The sequence below is a fragment of the Callithrix jacchus genome, chromosome 5, assembly GCF_049354715.1.
Source record: "Callithrix jacchus isolate 240 chromosome 5, calJac240_pri, whole genome shotgun sequence".
NCBI lineage: Eukaryota > Metazoa > Chordata > Mammalia > Primates > Cebidae > Callithrix > Callithrix jacchus.
This window is the reverse complement of record NC_133506.1, coordinates 55,343,249-55,362,419: the sequence shown is the minus strand read 5'-3', so window position 1 is coordinate 55,362,419 and position 19,171 is coordinate 55,343,249. Positions and strand designations below refer to the sequence as shown.

General features: G+C 51.2%; 1 protein-coding gene across 10 annotated transcripts in view; it reads right to left on the bottom strand.

Moving 5' to 3' along the window:
- Window positions 1-19,171, bottom strand: part of PHACTR3 (phosphatase and actin regulator 3) — a 283,717-nt gene that overhangs the window by 88,561 nt on the left and 175,985 nt on the right. For all 10 annotated transcript variants that reach the window (XM_035299076.3, XM_078372042.1, XM_035299077.2 and 7 more), the window contains 3 exons: window positions 9,445-9,654; window positions 2,967-3,141; window positions 1,881-2,128 (listed from right to left, as the gene is read on the bottom strand). In XM_035299076.3, the coding sequence (XP_035154967.1) occupies window positions 1,881-2,128; window positions 2,967-3,141; window positions 9,445-9,654 (633 nt within the window). The remainder of the gene's footprint in view (window positions 1-1,880; window positions 2,129-2,966; window positions 3,142-9,444; window positions 9,655-19,171) is intronic.

Sequence of the window (19,171 nt, the reverse complement as noted above, 5' to 3'; positions counted from 1 at the left end):
GGCTAGTGTGGATTAATCCACTCATCCTCAGAGAGGGTCTAGCACAGAGTGGAGAGCTGGAGAGGCAGCCTGGGTTCAAGTCCTAGTGTGGCACCAACAAGCTGCGTGGCCACGGCCAGTCATGTGACCTCCCTGTGCCTCAGTTTCCCATGTGTAAAATAAGGATTGTGATGTCACCCGCCTCATGAGGCTCCTGTGAAGATAAAACACTTCTTGTTACAACCTCAGACCAGCATCCCAGATGCAAGAAAGATCCAGTATAGGGCCTGGCTGTTGACATTGTCAGTATCAAGAGGAAGCAGTCTCCTTCCCACCAAAGGAAGCATTGTGTCCTGCAGCAGACAAGGGACTTGCAGAAGGGCACGCGCAAACCAGGGGCACAGACTAGGCCAGTGATTCTCAACAGGGGGTGATTCTGCCCCTAGGGGACATCTGGCCAAGTCTGGAGACATTTTAGGCTGTCTTCCCCTGGGGTGGGGTTGTTACTGGTGTCCAGTGTGGAGAGGCCAGGATGCTGTCCCCATGTATCTAGGACAGCCCCTCCCCAGCAGAGAAGCACCTGGCCTCCTGCCCCTAGTGCTGAGGCTGAGGGACCCAGGGACCCTGCTCAAGCCCTGGGCCACCCAATGCCAGCTCTTCTCAGAAGTGCACCCACATAGCACCTCCTGTTGGAGGCTCACAGGCGTGTAAGGGCAAGGATTCCAGGGCCTAATGAGTTTGGGGAACACCACAGGCCCCAGCCTCTTCGGAGATGTCAGTGCCCTCAGGCCAATGAGCAGCTCCAAGTTTCGGCCACAAAGATTCTGGTTCCACCACAGAGACTCTGGTTCCACCACAAAGACACTGGTTCCACGGTGGAAGTCAGCCCCCTCCAAGCACACGGGTGACCCCCTTCCTGTTTTGCAGCCACATATTCAGAATTGCTTCCTCGGACCCGGTAGAAAGGCTCAGAAATAGCAGGGAGGGGGAGGCTGTGATCCCTGGACTGCCGGTCTGTCCCCCCATCACAGCACCCACTGCATGCCTTCAGTACCAGCCAGGGTCAGCACTGACATCTGCTGCCCTTTCCACCTCCCCACAGACACCCAGGAAGATGTGGCCTGATGGCCCATGCCCGTAACAGTTGCTGTGAGAATCAAGGCTTCCTGATTCCTCCCTTGCAGGCTGACCACCACGCCCACCCCGGACCCTCCTGCACAACCAGTACCAGCTGGGAGGGAATCCCTCAGCACTGCCTCCCCCTGGCCTGAGCCTCCTTCTCCCTTCATCACATGGTGGTCTGCAGGCCTCTATCGGCTGAGCCCTGGAGTCCTCAGGGTGGGACGGAGCAATGACTCTGACCTTGAGAACATGGACCCCGTGGAGCACCTGCTCCCAAACACACAGACGCTGCCTGTCCCATTCACACCACTTCCAGATGCCCACTTGGGATCAGCTGAGCAATCTCTCTCTCTCTCCCCACTTCCAACTCATCTTGCTTTTCTTGTGTTTTTTTTTTGCTATAACTTCTAAACACTGAGTCTCTGTACACCACCGATACACTGTTTGCCACATTATCCTCAGGGGTGACATTCTCAAAGTCACTTGCTATACCATTTTTATGGGATTTTTTTCACATACATATGAAAACTAATATGCAACTCTCAAAACAATTTCACAGTGGTATTTTCTAATTCCTTGCTCTAAGCCTGGCTGTGCACCCCCACCCCAGCTTATTTCAGGAGAGGCTGATTTCCAGGGGACATAACCCCCTCCTGTTTCTCCCCAGGTGCAGCCCCTCGACCTGTTCCTCCCCCAGGCATTAGCTCTGTCTCCAAACCCCTGGTGACACTAGACCTCTGGCCGAAATCCCCACACTTAATGACTTATCCTTTCCTCACCAGAAATAATGGAATCGTTCAGTGCCTCCTCGTCCTGATACAAAAGCAAGTCATCCTTGAGTTCAGAATTCATGAGCAGGTTCTCCTTGTTCTCCTCGGATTCCTTAGCTGCAGTTCGCTTGTTCTCCGAGGCCCCGTCAAAGCTCCAAGCCTCCTCCCTCTCCTTGACCCGCTCCACACTGGATGTTCTCGACAGACGGACGTCCATTCGCTTCTTTGGAGACCCTTTACTTTCCCTTCCTTGAAAACTAAACCAGAAAGACGTTCAGGTTACATGTTGCCTGCTTTACCCAGAAACTCAGCACGATTGCCTTTGGGGCTCATAATGAACATCACAGAGGCAAACCCCAAATGTGTGCAGCTTTCAGCGTTTGTCCTGGAGACACCAGAAGGAGCATGAGGCTTTGAGTCCAAGACAAATGGCTGTTTAAAATGTGCTGTTTTGGAAAGCACAGAACACACACATAATAAAACCTGCCAAAACATGGCGCAGTCAAAGCTCAGGCAGAGGACTTCACAAAAACTGAGACGCACATTCTGCTGTCCAATGTTCCTCCAAACCATACTGCCTCCCATTACCGACTTTACCTCCAGCAAGTCACTGTTTCTTACACAGATGTGGCCTCTCATCCTCCACAGTCCACAAGCCACATGTGATCCAAGTATCAGAGTAAGCTGCAGGCACAGGCTGCCTTACACCCTGGCCCAGTGAAAACTATGAAGCCCTCAGCGTCCTGGAACAGGGTGGATCAGCCACTTCTCCCTAAGTCACTCTCTCCTGTGGAGCTCCCTCCCCACCCTGGGTCCTGAGGGGCTCCCGCAGGGGACTTTGTGGCCAGGTTCCCATAGTGCACATTCACCGTGCACCCTCCTCCCGGAATGTGGGAACCCAGATCAGCTATGTAATCTGCAGAGCGAGGTGCACAGTAAAACGTGGGTTCCTCGTTCAGAAGCTATCAAGAATTTCAAGACAGTGACTGCGGAACGTGAAAGCTGGGGCCCCGGGTGCTGCACAGGCTGCACATCCTGGGGCTGGCCTGCAGGGGTTCTGGTGGCACAGGTCTCCCTCATGGGGCAGGGCCTCACCTGTCCTGGCGGTGCTTCGTGGCCAGCGCTCTGTGAAGCTCCTCAATGACACGGCTGGGGGGCAGTGGCCGGTGGACCGTGGTGAGATGCGGAGACCCCGTGGGTGTGGAGAGCTGCCCCCGGAGGGTAGGGTCAGCACTCTTCACGGTGGAGCCTTGGAAGAGTACAGCTTGGCCTGGGGTGTGGGAGAAAGCAGCAAGAACATAAGTCTTCAGGAGCAGGGACCAAGGGTCTTGCTGAGACCAGAGACCAGGAGCAGAGAGGATGCCCCCCGCACCCCTGGGAGGCAGCCCCAACTAATGCCAAGATGCTGGACCAGGATCCCTGCTCCCAATGCTAGAGGCCAGGGTGCATCTCTGTCTCACTCTGCTCCATCTGTAGCACCCACCCTGCTAGGGGCCAAGCCCTGCAGCTGCCAGCACCAGTCTCCTCCCTGCAGGGCATCAGGCTTAGAAAAGCCTCCTTCCTGCTTCTCTGCTATGAGTTCAGCTTCCTGAAGCTGCATGTTCTTGGGAAACCTGGAAGAAAACCTGGAAGAAACTCAGCAGCAACCCTTCGGCTTGGAAGAACACCATAGCCTGCTCCGCCCTTCCCACAGCATCTGTGCCAGCACCTTGGTCTTGCACTTCCAGCCCCCAGAATGGGGAGGAATCAATTTCTGGTCCCCAACCCTCTCCCTGTGTCTCTGCCAGGGGGATTTCCCCAGAATGTGAATTGGCTCACTCTCCCATTTTCCTTAGGACAGGATTTGAACTCATGGCCCCATCTCAAGGCCCCCGGGGGTGGCCCCACTTGGCTCCCTGCCGCACCTCCACTCACTCTCTTCACTCCAGCATGAGAAGATCGCTTCAGTCCTGGAGGGCACCACACTCCACTCTGAGCCTTTGCAGGCGCTGTTCTTTCTGCCTGAAACGCTTCCCCTCCCCTCTGCTAGAATATCATTTTCTTAGAGAAGCCTTGATCACATCCCCTGTCACCTGCCCTGACACCTTTCCTCTTACTTGGAGTGAATCACGTTACCCAGTATGTGTCTTGTTCCCAGGGCAGGCCTGTGTCCACCTTCCTTCCTACGCTTTTCCCAGGCCCAGTTCTTAAAACATGTGCAATAAACACTGGTTTACATGAAATGACTTTGAAGATGATTCTAAACAGGCTTTCTCAATCAAGTCTAAATGAGTGAAACACCCCCTCCTTCCTTCAATGATGGTCTCCCACTCATGCTCCAGGCTGGCAGGATGTCAGGTGCCCAGAAGAGCAGGTAACACGGGCTTTGTCTTCTACAGATTTGGCCTCTGGTCTTGATCTGCCACTTCCCAATGTTCAAGACCCTGGGAACGTCACCAAAGCTTTCAAAAGCTTAGCTTCCCTGCCTGTAACATGAGACCATTAGCTCCTCATCAGGATCCCAGCAGCCCTTAGGTGTTCAGCACAAACTCTCCTTCCAAAAGCATCCCCGCAGGACCAGTGCAAACACCAGCTCCCCTAATCCCACCAGGAAAACAACCGGATCTAAACTACCCCATTCCCTAAAAACCAGAAACAAACTCTCCCACCATAATCCTAGAATGGACAGCGCCAATAAAAAGTGTTCCTCAAAACTCAGGAAAGGGAAACTGTAAACCTCACAGAGGATTTTAGTTATTTCACTTTCTCCACAAGCACCTGTTTCGCCAGACAAGGCCAGGCCACAGGGAAACGGCCCAGGCTCTACCCTCAACTGGTGGAGCCAGACAGCGGCCAGGCAGACAGACAGAGGACAAAACGATTGGAGAAGAGAGAGGGAGACAAAAGGAGAGGGAGAGAAAGGGACTGAGAGAGGGAGAGGGAGAGGGAGTGGAGCGAGGGCACCGTGCAATGGGCTGAGAGCACCTGGGCAGGGCCGGGGAAAGTGGTGGCTTGTTCGGGCGAGGGCAGTCAGGTGAGGCTTCTCTATAGAGGGGACCTTTGAGCTGAGACCTGAGAAATGACAAGGAGCCAGCCATGCCAGAAATGGCCAGGCCAGGCAGGGGCTGCAGGGAGACCCATCCCTAGCCTCCACACACTGCGCTGTGCACTCCCCGCCAGCCTCAGCCTCCCCAGGCTGCTTGGGCTCAGGACAGTGCCCCACTCCTGAGCACACACAGGTGACACTCAGCATCCTTCATGCCCCTGTATCTAACCATCATGGCCTCTATACCTCACCCCAACACCATGAGGAAGGACCACTAGCCCTGTTGGACAAACAGGAAAACTGAGGCAGCATGGCTTGCCTGCTCTCACTCAGCTTGGTGGAGCTGGGATCCCACCCAGGTCTCTGCCCCACTGTCAATCACAGATGTGTCAACCAGCACCACGCCCACAGCCCCCAGAGAGCACTTTGCCTGGCTCGCCCTACCCAGCCTGTGTAAGGGACCCCTTGTCACCCCTACTTCACAGATAAGGAAGCTGAGGTTCAGAAGCCAACTGAGGGGCAGGCCACCAGGGGGAGGTGGGGGCTGAGATTGGCACATCGCACCCAGCTCCACTTACACTTGGCAGAGGCTGTGGGATCCCCATCCTGCAGAGTTGAGTGTCACTAGCTGGACCAGGTGCCAGCAGGGAAGGCTCTAACAGGAGAAGGGTAAACACATCTCCAGGGACCAGGAAGGTGGAATCCAGCAGTGCAAGAGGCCTCCTGCAATTCCTGCCACAGGGGCAAGGCGGGGATCGCAGCATACAGAGGAGAACCAGCCTGCCTTAACGGGCCAGTGCTGACTCAGAGGCTGATCAGAGATGAAGATGTTTCAAGAAAGGCCAGGAATTTGGCCAATGAACCAGTAAGGAAGCCCTCGTCAGAGACACCACATCTGCTGGCATCTTGGTCTTGGAATTCTAGCCTCCAGAAGAATGAGGAATAAATGTCTGTGGCTTATAAGCCACTCAGATGAACTAAGACACCTGCGGTCCTTGGCTGGAGACTCAGCTGGGCCAGGGTCCCCTCCTGCAGCAAGGGAAGCCCAGGTGGGGACCTTCTTTGCTGCCATCTAGTGTTCACATGCTTCAGCATGTGAACTTTTCCCAAAGGAAAAGGAAAAAGACAAACTGAGAAAATTAAACCAAAGTCACCAAAAGGCAGTCTCCCCATGCCAGGACCCACAGCTCAGAACCAACCTCTTCTGCCCTCCCAGTCTCAATTCCGTCCCCAAGCCGATGCATCGGCAAAGTGTCAGAGTGTCCCCTGATGTCCCTGCCACCCAGGGCCGGGTGGAAGCCAGAAGTGTTCACAGACTGGGAACAGAGTGCCAGAATTTAACAGGTGTGGAGTCAGAGTAAAGACCCATGCCGCCTGAGGCCCGGCCTTCCCAAGCTCAGGAGAGGCAGGAAACTCTCTGGATTACTAAGTCATTGAGGGCCAGGAACAAATTATGCATTAGCCAGAATAAGATGAGGTGGACGGTGACTAATTGAATGGACTTTAAATGGTTTTAGGTTTCAATGGAGGAAAAGGGGAACTATCAAAAAGACAGTGCAAAACGCAAAGTAACAGTTGGCCTCACACTTTGTGACATGGCCAAATAATGACAGTACTAAGACTGAATATTTGTATTCATTTACAGAGATGTAAAAAGATGCAGAAAGCAGACAGACAGGTTCAGAACATGCATGCATTCATTCACTCATTCACTCATCCACCCATCCCACCCTCATCTGCACGTGCTGAGTGCCTACTGTATGCCTTGCACTATGCCTGCACTTGGATTTGATGGTGAGCACTGAGGTGTGGCCAGCTCTCTGGCACTACTGTCTAGGGGCAGGTGGTTAGCAGGAGGCAAACCATCCAGCAGACAAGGCATGTAGTCTCCTTGGGCAGCCTAAAGCAGAACAACCCTCACAGTTCTGGAGGCCACCATCCCAAAATCAAGACGCTGCCAGGGTGGTTCCTTCTGAGGCTGTGAGGGAGAAATCGTCCCAGGCCTCTCTCCCAAGTCCTGGTGGCTGCCGGCAATGCTTGGCATTCTGGGGCTTGTGGTGGCATCAGTCCCATCTCTGTGTGTCCTGTTCTGCCTCTCACAAGGATGCTGTCGCTGGATTCAGGGCCTACCCTAATCCAGCATGAGCTCAGCTTGATCTTTAACTTAATGACAGTTTAAAAAGCCCTTGTTCCAGCTGGGCACGGTGGCTCACACCTGTAATCCCAGCACTTTGGGAGGCTGAGGCGGGTAGATTACGAGGTCGAGATCGAGACCATCCCAGTCAACATGGTAAAACCCAGTCTCTACTAAAAATACAAAAAATTAGCTGGGCATGGTGGCAGGTGCCTGTAATCCCAGCTACTCAGGAGGCTGAGGCAGGAGAATTGCCTGAACCCAGGGGGCGGAGGTTGCAGTGAGCCAAGATTGCACCATTGAACTCCAGCCTGGGTAACAAGAGCGAAACTCCGTCTCAAAAGAAAAGCCCTTGTTTCAAACAAGGTCATGTTCCGAGGTCCCAGGTGGATGTGAATTTTGCAGGGGACACTGTTCAGCCCACTAAACCAGCTGGAGCCATGTGGCAAATGCCAGAAGATGGGGTGCGTGGCGCCATGAGGTCAAGGGTCAGGTCTGCTCCCCTGAAGGAGAAACAGCTTGGGCTGTGGTCCCAAGCATGCAAAGATACTGACCAGGAAGAGCAGGAAGGGAGAAAATGTTCTGGCAGGGAGAACAACCTGGGCCAAGTCTCGGGGCAGGGGGTGGAGCATCTCCTCACTAACCCCTTCATCCATCAGCACATCCTCCAACATAATAACCCTACTCAGAGAACCACAGGGTACCACAGCCCCACATCTAACCCACCCACAACATCTGCAGTCCCAGCTGAAGAACCCTCCTGTGGGGTGTATCTCACCTCCTCTGGTTCTGTACTGGGAGGCCAAGGTGGGTGAATCACGAGGTCAAGAGATCGATATCATCCTGGTCAACATGGTGAAACCCCATCTCAACTAAAAATACAAAAAATTAGCTGGGCATGGTGGCGGGTGCCTGTAATCCCAGCTACTCAGGAAGCTGAGGCAGGAGAATTGCCTGAACCCAGGAGGCGGAGGTTGCAGTGAGCTGAGATTGCGCCATTGCACTCCAGCCTGGGTAACAAGAGCGAAACTCCGTCTCAAAAAAAAAAAATCATCAGGTAGATTGGGATACTTAATTTGTGTTAGGTACACAAAGAAAATGCCCCAACGAAAGCATTTTCCACCCAAGAGTCACCTCCAGGATGAACATTCACCTCATAAGGGGCAGTAAGGTTCCTGCAAAAGAGGAGGGGCTGGGCTTTCCCTGTCCCAGCAGCTGTGCCCAGGCTTTCCCTGTCCCAGCAGCTGACACCTCTTCCGAAAGGTGGCAGATCCCTCTTCTATGAAAACTGGAAAGCAGCGCAGTAAGGATTAGGCGAGATCGCAGAGGGGAGAGCACCGGCCCCTGGCCACGTGTGTAGCAGCAACAAGCTTTGGGCCCAAAACTGGGTTCAAAAGTCGCCGTCATTTCCAGGACCTGGGACAAGTTACTGGAGTTTCCTGAGCCTCAGTTTGCTCAAGTATACATGGTGTACCTGGTGCCTCCCCAGCAAACTGCAATTATTGATGGTGGTTAATCACTGGTGAGATGATTACAGCAAAACTGTCAAACACTGCTATGTGTCATCTTTCATGCACACAGCCTTCAAAGACAGAATGTAAGGCTGTACTCTGAAAAGTAATTATCTCTTGATAAACAGACTACATTTTCCCTGAGACCATCAACATGTCCTGTTTCCAGAAGTAATGGGACAAAAAATACCTAAGCTTGTGAAGTAATCATCTCTACTTGCTGGGATTATTCTGCCAGTGTGACAAAAGCTAAGTAAGTGTATGACTTGGGGGCCTCTGTCCAGCTGTGCGCCCCTATCTAACCACCAACGTCTGGTGTTTACTCCTGGCTCTGCTTTGCTGCACAGAACTCACTGGAAAGTAAAACGGCAAAACAGAGACCAGCAGAGAGAGGGGGAAGGGAGAGAGATTGAATGAGACTGAGACTCAGAGAGAAGCAGAAAGAGGCAGACAGACAGACAGAAAGGCCCCATTCTGGGGGCTTGCTGTGTCTCTTACATTCAGGTCCTGGAAGATGCCCCCTTTGACTCCTGCAAAGAGCCTCCCCTGTTTGCTTGAGGGAGTCTAGGCAGTCTGCTCCTGACAATCACAGTTTCCTTGGTAAGATCTACTCCTCTGGACCTGCCCTGAGCCCCAATCACAGAAGCTAATGATGAAAACCAGCCCATAATGGGTGCCCAATCAAGACTGGTTAAAAGTACTGATGGATGGATGGATGGGTGGATGAGTTAGTAGGTGAATAGACGAATGGACAGACAATGGATGGGTGGATGAATATATGAGGGATAGATAATGGATGGATGGATGGATATATGAGGGATGGATGGATGGATGGATGGATGGATGGATGGATGGATGGAGCAGAGAAAGAAAAGGGGATGGACAGGATGCATGGGGACCCACCTGTGACATTTTTTGTGGTTTTGGAGCTTGCCTTGGGTGGCGGAGTGGGCAGCAGTGGGGGGCTGGGGAGCTGGCCCACGGATCTCTCCAGAGGTCTGGGAGGACTGTCCAGGGAGTCAGACCCAGCTAAGGCTTGGGAGAGCTCATCCGTTGTGGTCAGGAGGCTGCCAGCGTCTGCTTCTTCACCACTGGATGCAGATGGCATCTTGGCTGGTTCAAAGGCAAAGCAGAGAGTTCAAAAACATGTTTCATCTGAGAGCAGGGGAAGTAGGAGAGCAAAGCAAGAGAGTGTGGTAGGATGGGATTGTAAAGAGCATACAGAGCAGTCATCTCACACGGGAACTGACTTCCTGCAAGTTCAACTCTTAATAGAGCCATCAGAAGCAGAGAGAGGAGGATGGAGAAAGAGAAGTCGTTTCAATAGCATGAGGGATTCCACTCTTTTTTCTACATGAGAGGTGCATGCCACAGCCCCTACCTCGCCTAGGAGCAGTGTTCACCATGCCAGATTTTGGAATCAGAAACCCCCAGGCTCAAGTGGTCCCTGCACTTACTCTGGGACCCTGTTTAAGTTACTACATCTTTCCAAAACTCCATTTACTCATGCATGGCATTGGGTTAACAACAGCCCCTCACAGGATTGTTCTCAGTTTAAAAGAGAAGTGGCCATGAGAGGTGCTCCGGACAGAGTGTAGCCCTCCAGTCCAGCAGCTCTCATTCTTAGGTGTCTGTTTGCAGCAGTCCTAACATCTAGAATGCCAGCCCAGGGCGGCAGCGAGGATAGGAAGGATCAACTTGGAGGAAGGGTAGGACCACCCAGAACCCTCATCCCTCCCTTTCTAGCTGCTTATTCAGGCTCCTTCCACCTCCTTCACCACCACCCCTCAGCCTGCCTATCCTTGGCTTTCCCTCAACCCATCAACCCTTCCCATTCTTATTCTGTTTTTACCTGGCTGGGATTCCATCATCCCTTATTTCAGCAACAATCTGACCAACAGCCTCTGAGTTCTTTGCCTGGATTCCTTTCCATTTAACTCTCTGGAAAAGCTCCATCTGGAGATGAAGCTGCCACCTGTCTGCTCCTGCCCTTGCCTAGTATTACAGGAGGAAGACCCTTGTGGAGTCCAGCTCAGGAAGAACTGCCACTCTGCAGGACCTGTGGCCAGGAGTGCCTCCTCCTGCAGGTGCTCTGCATGACTGTTCAAGCCCTTTCTTTCCCTTCCCCACCTCCAGCTTCCCACCTTTGCCTGCTCCTGCCACACAGCTTCATCTCCAACCTTATGGGGGAAACTGAGGCCACAGACTGGGGGTCCTCTTGGATTTCTGACTTGAATGCAAACTGCTGTTCCCACCACCTCTGTTCTTCCTCCTCTGAGCCAAGAGAGGCAGTCTCCCTCACCCCCTGCCCTCTCAGCACACTCCTGAGTGCTAAGGCCTGTGGAAAGCACCTGGCACACATCATCTTATTCAGTTTTTACAGCTACCCAACAAGAAAGACACAAACATTCTCCCCATTGTATGTCTGAGGGAGAAGCCTGGTGGAGCTGAAGCTTGTCCTTGGGTCACTGTGTTAGCTCCTTCATCTATCAGCTGCTGTTTCTGGAGGTACCCAGGAGTGCTGTCCGTGGTGCTGAAAAGAGTGGTGGCAGGAGGGGGTGTTACAGTAGGCTCAATTCCTGCCCGCAGAGAGCCTCCAGTGAAACACCAGATGCAAATAGTGCATGGCCCTTGTATCCCATTACCTATCATTAGTTTCTGTTCCTTTATCACCCATGTTAGAAGTTCTAAATTCTCATTCTTAGCCCTATCTTTAGATCATGACAATGGAGTCCTTAGGGCCAGCCCTCCTAATACCTGAAGAACAAAATCTCTGAAAGCAGAGATGGGGTATGTGCTGTTCTCCTCCGACAACATATACTCCATCTGCACAGGAAAGACTCAGCTCTGTGTTACGAAGTTGGCCTGAACTGAGAACAACCATTACAGTTGGATATGTACTCTTTTGTTCTGTATGGATACCCACATCAAAGTGCAGTTTTCATTTTATTTTTCTTATTACTATTAAACTGTCCTCAAAAGTGTTACTTGTTAAAAAGGGCTTAAGACTCCTATGCTATCATTATGTCATCTGAATTGTAATTTATAATGTGCAAGAGTCTACAATTCTGATTAATTGTTTAATTTAGTAAGTTTTGCCCTGATAATAACATCAAAGTTAAATATCTTGTGCTTTCCAGGTAAAAATAGTTGTGAGGTTTCCTTGTTAAGCCATAAGTAAGCATGAAAATGCCCATTTTCTCTATGTAGGCTCCAGTTATGACTTTGTAGAGTTTTCTGTCCATGCAAATCAGCACAGGCAAGTGGACACCCTCATTCTTGGGACACCACACTCCAGAGCCCACTTCCTCGGCACCCAAGCTTATGGCCAAGACCACTAGGCATGGGGTGAGCTCTCACTACCCAGCCTAGGCCTAGTTTTCTCCTCTGAAGTTTCCTCCTGTGGGTCCTACCACTTTTCAGATATTCACACATCTATTACTCTAAAGGCCATCAATGTGGTCCTTGTATCCACACCCTGCTTTGAGTGTTTGGCTTTACAGGACTTCTTGTCCTGATTGCTTCTTTGTGAATTGGTCATGCTCTCAGGGGACTGGGCACCCAGCACATTTCCAAAGTCCTGCTTTTGGGAGACAGATGTCATGGAAATGGCTCATCTGGCCTCACTTACACAAGTATCCAGTATCTGTCCCCTTCCTCTCTGTGTTTGACCTATTTACAGATAAGTGACCTTGGTCTCCACCTTGCTGAGTGAGTCTCAGTTTCCTCATCTGTACAAATACCTTCATGAAATGCACAACCCTGCCCACTACAAGGGTGGAAAGGCCAACATGAGACCACAGCAGTGTAGGTTTGTCTAGAGCTTTCAGCACTCCCCTTCACTCATCTCATCCAGGGCCCTGGGGGCTGGATAAGGTGGCCAGCATTTGAACTAGGCTCCAAGGGTTTGCTTGGAGTTGCCACCAAAGGACACATTACCAGGGACGCAGAGCAGCCTGGGGTCCGCGTCCCCACTGCTGGGTCAGTCCCAGCCAGTCATCTGCATCTATCTTCTATGTCTGATCTCCACATAAGACTTCACTAGAGGGCTGGGCGCGGTGGCTCAAGCCTGTGATCCCAGCACTTTGGGAGGCTGAGGCAGGTGAACCACGAGGTCAAGAGATCAAGACCATCCTGGTCAACAAGGTGAAACCCCGTCTCTACTAAAAATACAAAAATTAGCTGGGCATGGTGGTGTGTGCCTGTAGTCCCAGCTACTTGGGAGGCTGAGGCAGGAGAATTGCCTGAACCCAGGAGACGGAGGTTGTGGTGAGTCGAGATCGTGCCATTGCACTCCAGCCTGGGTAACAAGAGCAAAACTCCATTGTTTCTTTGAAAAATAAACTTATGGAGGATGACCTTTAACACTCCACCTCACCCAGCAAGGCCTGGGCCCCTCACTGAGGTTGGGCCACCCCACCCAGCCATCCACCAACTCTAACACATTCCCCGCTGGCTTCCTGACACACACTCTCCTGGTTCTCCCCTGGGGCCCTGGCCACCTCTGCTCAGCCTCTCTGGCAGGTCCCACTGCCTGCATCTGAATCTCCAGCTGGGTTGCCCCAGGATGCAGGCCTAGGTCTTTTTCCTCATCTGACCCTCTCACAGGTCATTCCCATCCACTCCTCTGGCTTCAGAACTGATCCCATTTCTCTGTCAACCCTAAATCATTCCTCTGAGCTCTAGACTCACATGTTACCAGCCGGCCACATTGGCATCTATCTCCATTTGGAGACCAATCACATCCAAACCAGAGCCTTGGTCCCCAGGAAAAACCCTCCTGAGTCTTCCCTTCCCTCTCACTCATCCAACCATCAACTATCTTCCAAATATTATTGAACAACCATGGTATTCAGTCACTATTCTAGAAGCCGTGGACATGGCACTAATCCAGACAGACCTCCACTGTATTAGTCTTTTCTCACACTGCTAAAAATAACTACCTAAGACTGGGTAACTTATAAAAGAAAGAGGTTTCATTGACTCACAGTTCAGCATGGCTAGGGAGGCCCCAGGAAACTTACAATCATGGCAGAAGGTGAACGGAAAGCAAGCACCTTCTTCACAAAGTGGCAGGAAGGAGATGTACCAGGTGAAGGGAGAAGAGTACCCTATACAACCATCAGATCTCCTGAGAACTTACTGTAATAACAGCATGGAGGGAACTGCCCCCAGGATTCAATTACCTCCACCTGGTCTCCCCCTTGACACATGGAGATTACAGTAATTATGGGGGTTATAATTCAAGATGAGATTTTGAGTATGGACACAGCCAAACCACATCAGCCACTTTCACCATGTTCAGTGCTCCATGGCCCATCAGCTGTCCAGCCAGACTGGACTCCCCATGCCATCCTACTCTTGTCCTCTCCACCTTGTTCCCTGCCCCTTATATCCAATTCACAGACAAGTCCCATGAACTCTACTTCCAAAGCATTTCTCAGAAATATCCATGTGTCTCCTCCCACTGTGAGCTATCAGAACTTCTGCCTGGGCTTCCTTACCAGCCTCCCAGCTCCTGGCAGTGTTTCCCACTCCAGTGGAAACTCATTCTCCAAACCAGGGTTTGGCCGGCCTTTCCTGTGGAGGGCCAGGTAGAAAATATTTATGGCTTGGGCCCTGCGGTCTTTGCTGCTATCACAGCCTCTGTTAGTTACTATGGAGAGCTCTGGAAGCCTGGCCAATCCAAACACCTTTCCTTATTTCATGCCAAAGCAGACGTGCAGCAACCCCAACTCTCGGCACTGCCCAGTAGCACTTTCTGAGATGATGAGGACATTTCTTCCTTGTCCATATGGTGGCCACTAGCCCCTCAGGACCACTGAACACTAGACAAGTGGCTGGAGTGACAAAGAAGCTTAAATGTTCGTTAATTTAAACAGCCACATGGCTAGTGGCTACTGCACAGGGCAGGGGAGCTCTGAATTTCCCAGGACTGAGGCAACGGTCATGGGCAACTGCTTTAAGCCACAGGGTAAAGGGTAAGCCTCTGAGGTTCCTCATTCCACCTGCCCAAGGTGGGACTGTGGGTTCCCCACCCTCCACCCTGATGGCCTCTGGACTCACCACACCAGCTATGCTCACCAAAACCCCCCTCCAAAGTCTCCCTCAAAACATCCATCCTCACCACACACAACCCTCACATCCTTGGCCTGCCTGATGGCTCTAAGGGCAGAAGATGGTTTTCAGCATCTCCCTCCCTCCCATCTTCTCTCTCCTCTCTGACACCACCCTCTGCATCTCATGTGAGTGTGCAGCCACTGTTGTATTTTGGAACCCTGTCAAAACTGAAATTTCAACATCTGTTAATGTCTCAAGTGCTGAATCAATTATTTTAAAAAGTGAAAGAAGACATAAGCTCTGCATGTTTCCTGCATTTGGGGGGCCCCTTCCTTGGGGCTGGACCAGCAGAGCTGACTCTTACCAAATGCAGTCTCACCAAGGGCTCCTACACTGTACAAACCCCAATGCAGAGGTCAGGGCTAGGAATGGAAATACCTGAAGCTCAGCCACACCACCACAAGTTCACAACGTACATGTACGTCTTTGCTAAGCACATTCCACTGACACGCTTCTGCGTAATCCTCACTTATTTTCCAGAGCAGGAGCAGGGGCTGATAAACCTTTTCTGTTCAGATCCAGACAGTAAACATTTTTGACTTTCCAGGGCAAGAGGCAAAATCAAGAATATTAAGTCGGAACTTAAACAATAAGAAGAAAAACTCTGCCCTGCCACTTGCCTTGAGAGGGCTACCAGGGCAGGGGGCACACTTTGCAGCCAGTTACCACCCGCTGAAGACATTCTGAAGTTCAAATGTGGCCAGCCCACGGATGGATATGGTGAGCCATGGTCACTTGTACTCCACCCCCATGACATCCAGCACAACCTTGGTCTCAGCTTGGGCAGCTGGCTGTGGGCCAGGTAGCTCACCAACTCCAAGATGAGGTTCCTCTACTCAGTGTCCAGCAGTTACCCACAGCCCAGACCCCAGGAGTAGCTGGAACCAGCACAGGCCCCAGGCAGTGGTGAAGGGCAACCACTAGCTGGGGAGGCAAATGCAGAGCTCAAGGAGGGAGGCACCTCACTGTGGTCTCCTGGATCCCAGGGCCAGTCCACTCAATCAGTGCTCCATGGCCATGCAGACACAGACATGGGCAGTATCTAACCTGCAGCCTGCAGTTTGACAACCCGTTCTAGACTTCAGAAGCCACTCACATTCCAGAACATTCTAGAAGCAGAACAAACATTTATCTCCTGCTTGGCTCTAGAATTTAGGCTGTAGAGTGTTATGGTTAAGATCAAACCCAGTCCTGCCATGTTTATGCTCCATGGCCTTGGGAAAGTGACTTAACCTCTCTGGGCTCTGTTTTCTCATCCAAAACTATGGGGCTGCTATAAGATAACAGAGTGTGCACAGAACATGCTCCCTGAGTGCACTCCCCTTTTTCATTAGCACACTTGTGGGAAGGCAGGAACCTACCCTGTCCCACAACAAAAATGCTGAACAGAACCCTCTTCCCATTTGTGTCAAAACACCAGATCCTTCTGGGCTTTGTAAGGAATGCTCTGCCACTGGTGTAGCACTTCCTAGTCCATTTTCATGCTGCTGATAAAGACATACCTTTAATTTATAATTAATTAAAGACATACCTTTAATTTATAAAGAAAAAGTTTAATGGACTCAACGTTCCATACAGGCAGGGAGGCCTCACAATCATGATGGAAGGTGAAAGGCATGTCTTACATGGTGGCAGACAAGAGAGAATGAGAACAAAGCAAAAGGGGTTCCCCCTCATAAAACCGTCAGATCTCATGAGATTTATTCACTACCATGAAAACAGTACCGGGAAAACCACCCTCATGATTGAATCATCTCCCACTGGGTCCCTCCCACACAACACATGGGAATTATGGGAGCTACAATTCAAGATGAGATTTGGGTGGGGACAAAGCCAAAACATATCAAGCACCATCCAAACAAAACCAAGCAAAGCAAAATCACCTCAAACACAAAAGCCCAAAGTCAACCCTCCCCGAAACAAAAGTCCAAGGAAAATAATTGTCAAAATCATTGACAGTGTTCTCCTCCTGAGAGATGTGCAATATTCAGATGTATCACCTGCCACCCACACTCATCATGGTTGGGGCACAGGGAAGCAGCAGCCCCAGGCCTGGATGTTGCCATCTGGATGCCAGGAGTGACCCAGGACAGCCCCTTGTGTTTGTTGATGACCTCTCTCCCCATTCCCAGCAAAGTTCAAGGGAGGTTTGTTTTTTAAGAGAAAGCAGCTCTCCTTTCAGGATGGCAGTGAGCACCATGGCAGAGACCCCAGAGGCTCCCACAGGTGTAGACCATCACCCATGGGGCACCACATTCTGGGCCCCCATGAAGTTTCCCTGAACTTGTCCAAGGTCAAGGAGAGAAGCAGGGCCCAGGCTCCAGCACTCACAGGATACATGTGCTACTCAAGGATCTGGCTTTGTCTGCCATTAGATGACATCTGTCTGTTATGGAATTACCCACAACACAGAGTGACTGGGCCCAGATGTGGGCAGCTCTCCTGGGTGCTGAGATGAAGAATGTGGGAAGAGAGCAGACAACATTGGACAAACAGCACCAAACAGCTGGACCCCTGAGCTCTGCAGTAGAAATTGGAGACCAAGGACCACGTTGCCTCGCAGTGGCCTCAGGCTTCAACTACTCATGTTGCCGTAACTGTTCCATCACAAAATTCCAAGGCCCAAAGAGCAGAAGATGAAGTCAGTAACACAGGGGTTGGCTCCAAAGACCAGGCTCTTAACCTTCATGGAAGGGTTGCAAACTGCAACACTCAGAGGGCCAGGCCTATCTACAGGGACGCCGCTGCTCAGCATGAGTGACCCTGGCTATGTGGGAACAGGGACCCAGGGAGGCCTGAACTTTAACGACTGAAAAGAAACCGCACATGTGGATTTCTGTAAACACTCCTGATTTTAAACATTGGCTTGCAATTTTTTCAGTAGTGCATTAAGGTCCCTGTGTTAAGTTACAACCTGTTTTGGTGGTATTGTTCATGGCCAAGCTTCTAAACACTGCCCTGGTGTTGTGGAGGTGGGCAATGTCCCTGCTACAGGGTCCCGTGCCTGTAGGGCTGGATGAGGCCTTGGGGTTGTCCCAGCTTAACAGCAAACTGCAGGTGGCCCCACATCCCAAAACACACATGCTGCTAGAGACAGGGGCTCTCAGGGAGCATCTGTAGGCAGCTAGATACTGTGCGTTAGTGTGTCCCTTCCCAAGGGTTGGTTTGGCAATGAAGACAACAGATGAAAATGATGATGATGATGGTGAGAGTAACAGTGAAACTACAGTGGCAGCAGCAAACACTTTCCGAGCACTCGGTATGTGTTAAGATGGAAGTATGTCTTTCCTGGGGATCACTTCATTTAATTTTAGCGATCCTGGGAGGTCAGAGTGATTATTATCCTCATTTTACAGTTGATTAAACAGAATCAGAGAGGTTAAGTCACTGGCCCATGGCCCCACAGCTCAGTAAGTTCAGCCGTGTGCCTCAAACCTGGGTGGGCCTCCTGTTGAAGATGCTGCCCTGTTTCCAGTCACTTGTACCAGTTATTCAACCTGTGTGCCAGGCTTTTATAATGAATGTGAGACCCCTGGGGGCCGCTTCCAGGTCTAGATGAGCTAATGAGTGCGCAATCCCTAGCAGAGCATGCTCCTGACCCTGCACGCGGGCAGCCACCTGTGTCAGCTCTTGTTGTCCCCGGCTTGATGACAAATGTCACTAACTGGTAATAAGCTACATCCCTAAGGAATGGAACGGTCTTTCTCAAACCAGGCTTGTGGCTCCTGCGTTAGGCATTTTGGGCATTCCTCCATACTTTCTACACTTTTGTTTGCTAGATTTTACTTTAAGTGAATTCACATTTTTATCTCTATAAGAAAATCTTTATTATTGCCCAAAATGAGAAGCCAATTACTGAAAGCATTTTCATTATTGTTTAATTAAACATCTTCATTATTAATCAAACATTAATAATGTTTTCTCATTGTCTGTCCATGTGCCTTTCACATGAAGTCATCTCACCAGCCCCAGGGGCACAGGACTCACACTGGGGAAGTTGGGAATCAGACGGTCCCCAGGGAGCCACACGCTGCTCTGTCAGGTTCCCTGGCCCCAGGCCTTGCCCGGTCAGCAGCAGAGAGCTTCCTACAAAGCAAAGCCCATTGTCTCTCCAAACCCTGTGGGTTTCAGCTGCCCTCAGGGAAAGCCTGCTGGGTCTCTTCTCTCTCTCCAATCTGTGGGTTGTTCTTATTTTAATTTCTTTTGAAACACAATCTGGCTTTGTCGCCCAGGCTGGGGTACAGTGGTGCAATCACTGCTCACTGCGGCCTTGACCTCCAGGGCTCAGGCTATCCTTTCACCTGAGCTTCATGAGTAGCTAGGACTACAGGTGTGTACCCACAGGTGTGTGCTCCTGTCCCATCTTCGCATGTTATGCCCCTTTCTGGGACGCTCCCCACCTCACTTTCTGCCCAGCTGAGTCCCACTCCTCCCTCAGGTCCCCCCAGCATGCCTCACCCAGGAGAGGTCCTTGATACAAATCCATAATCTCAACAGACACACACTGCTC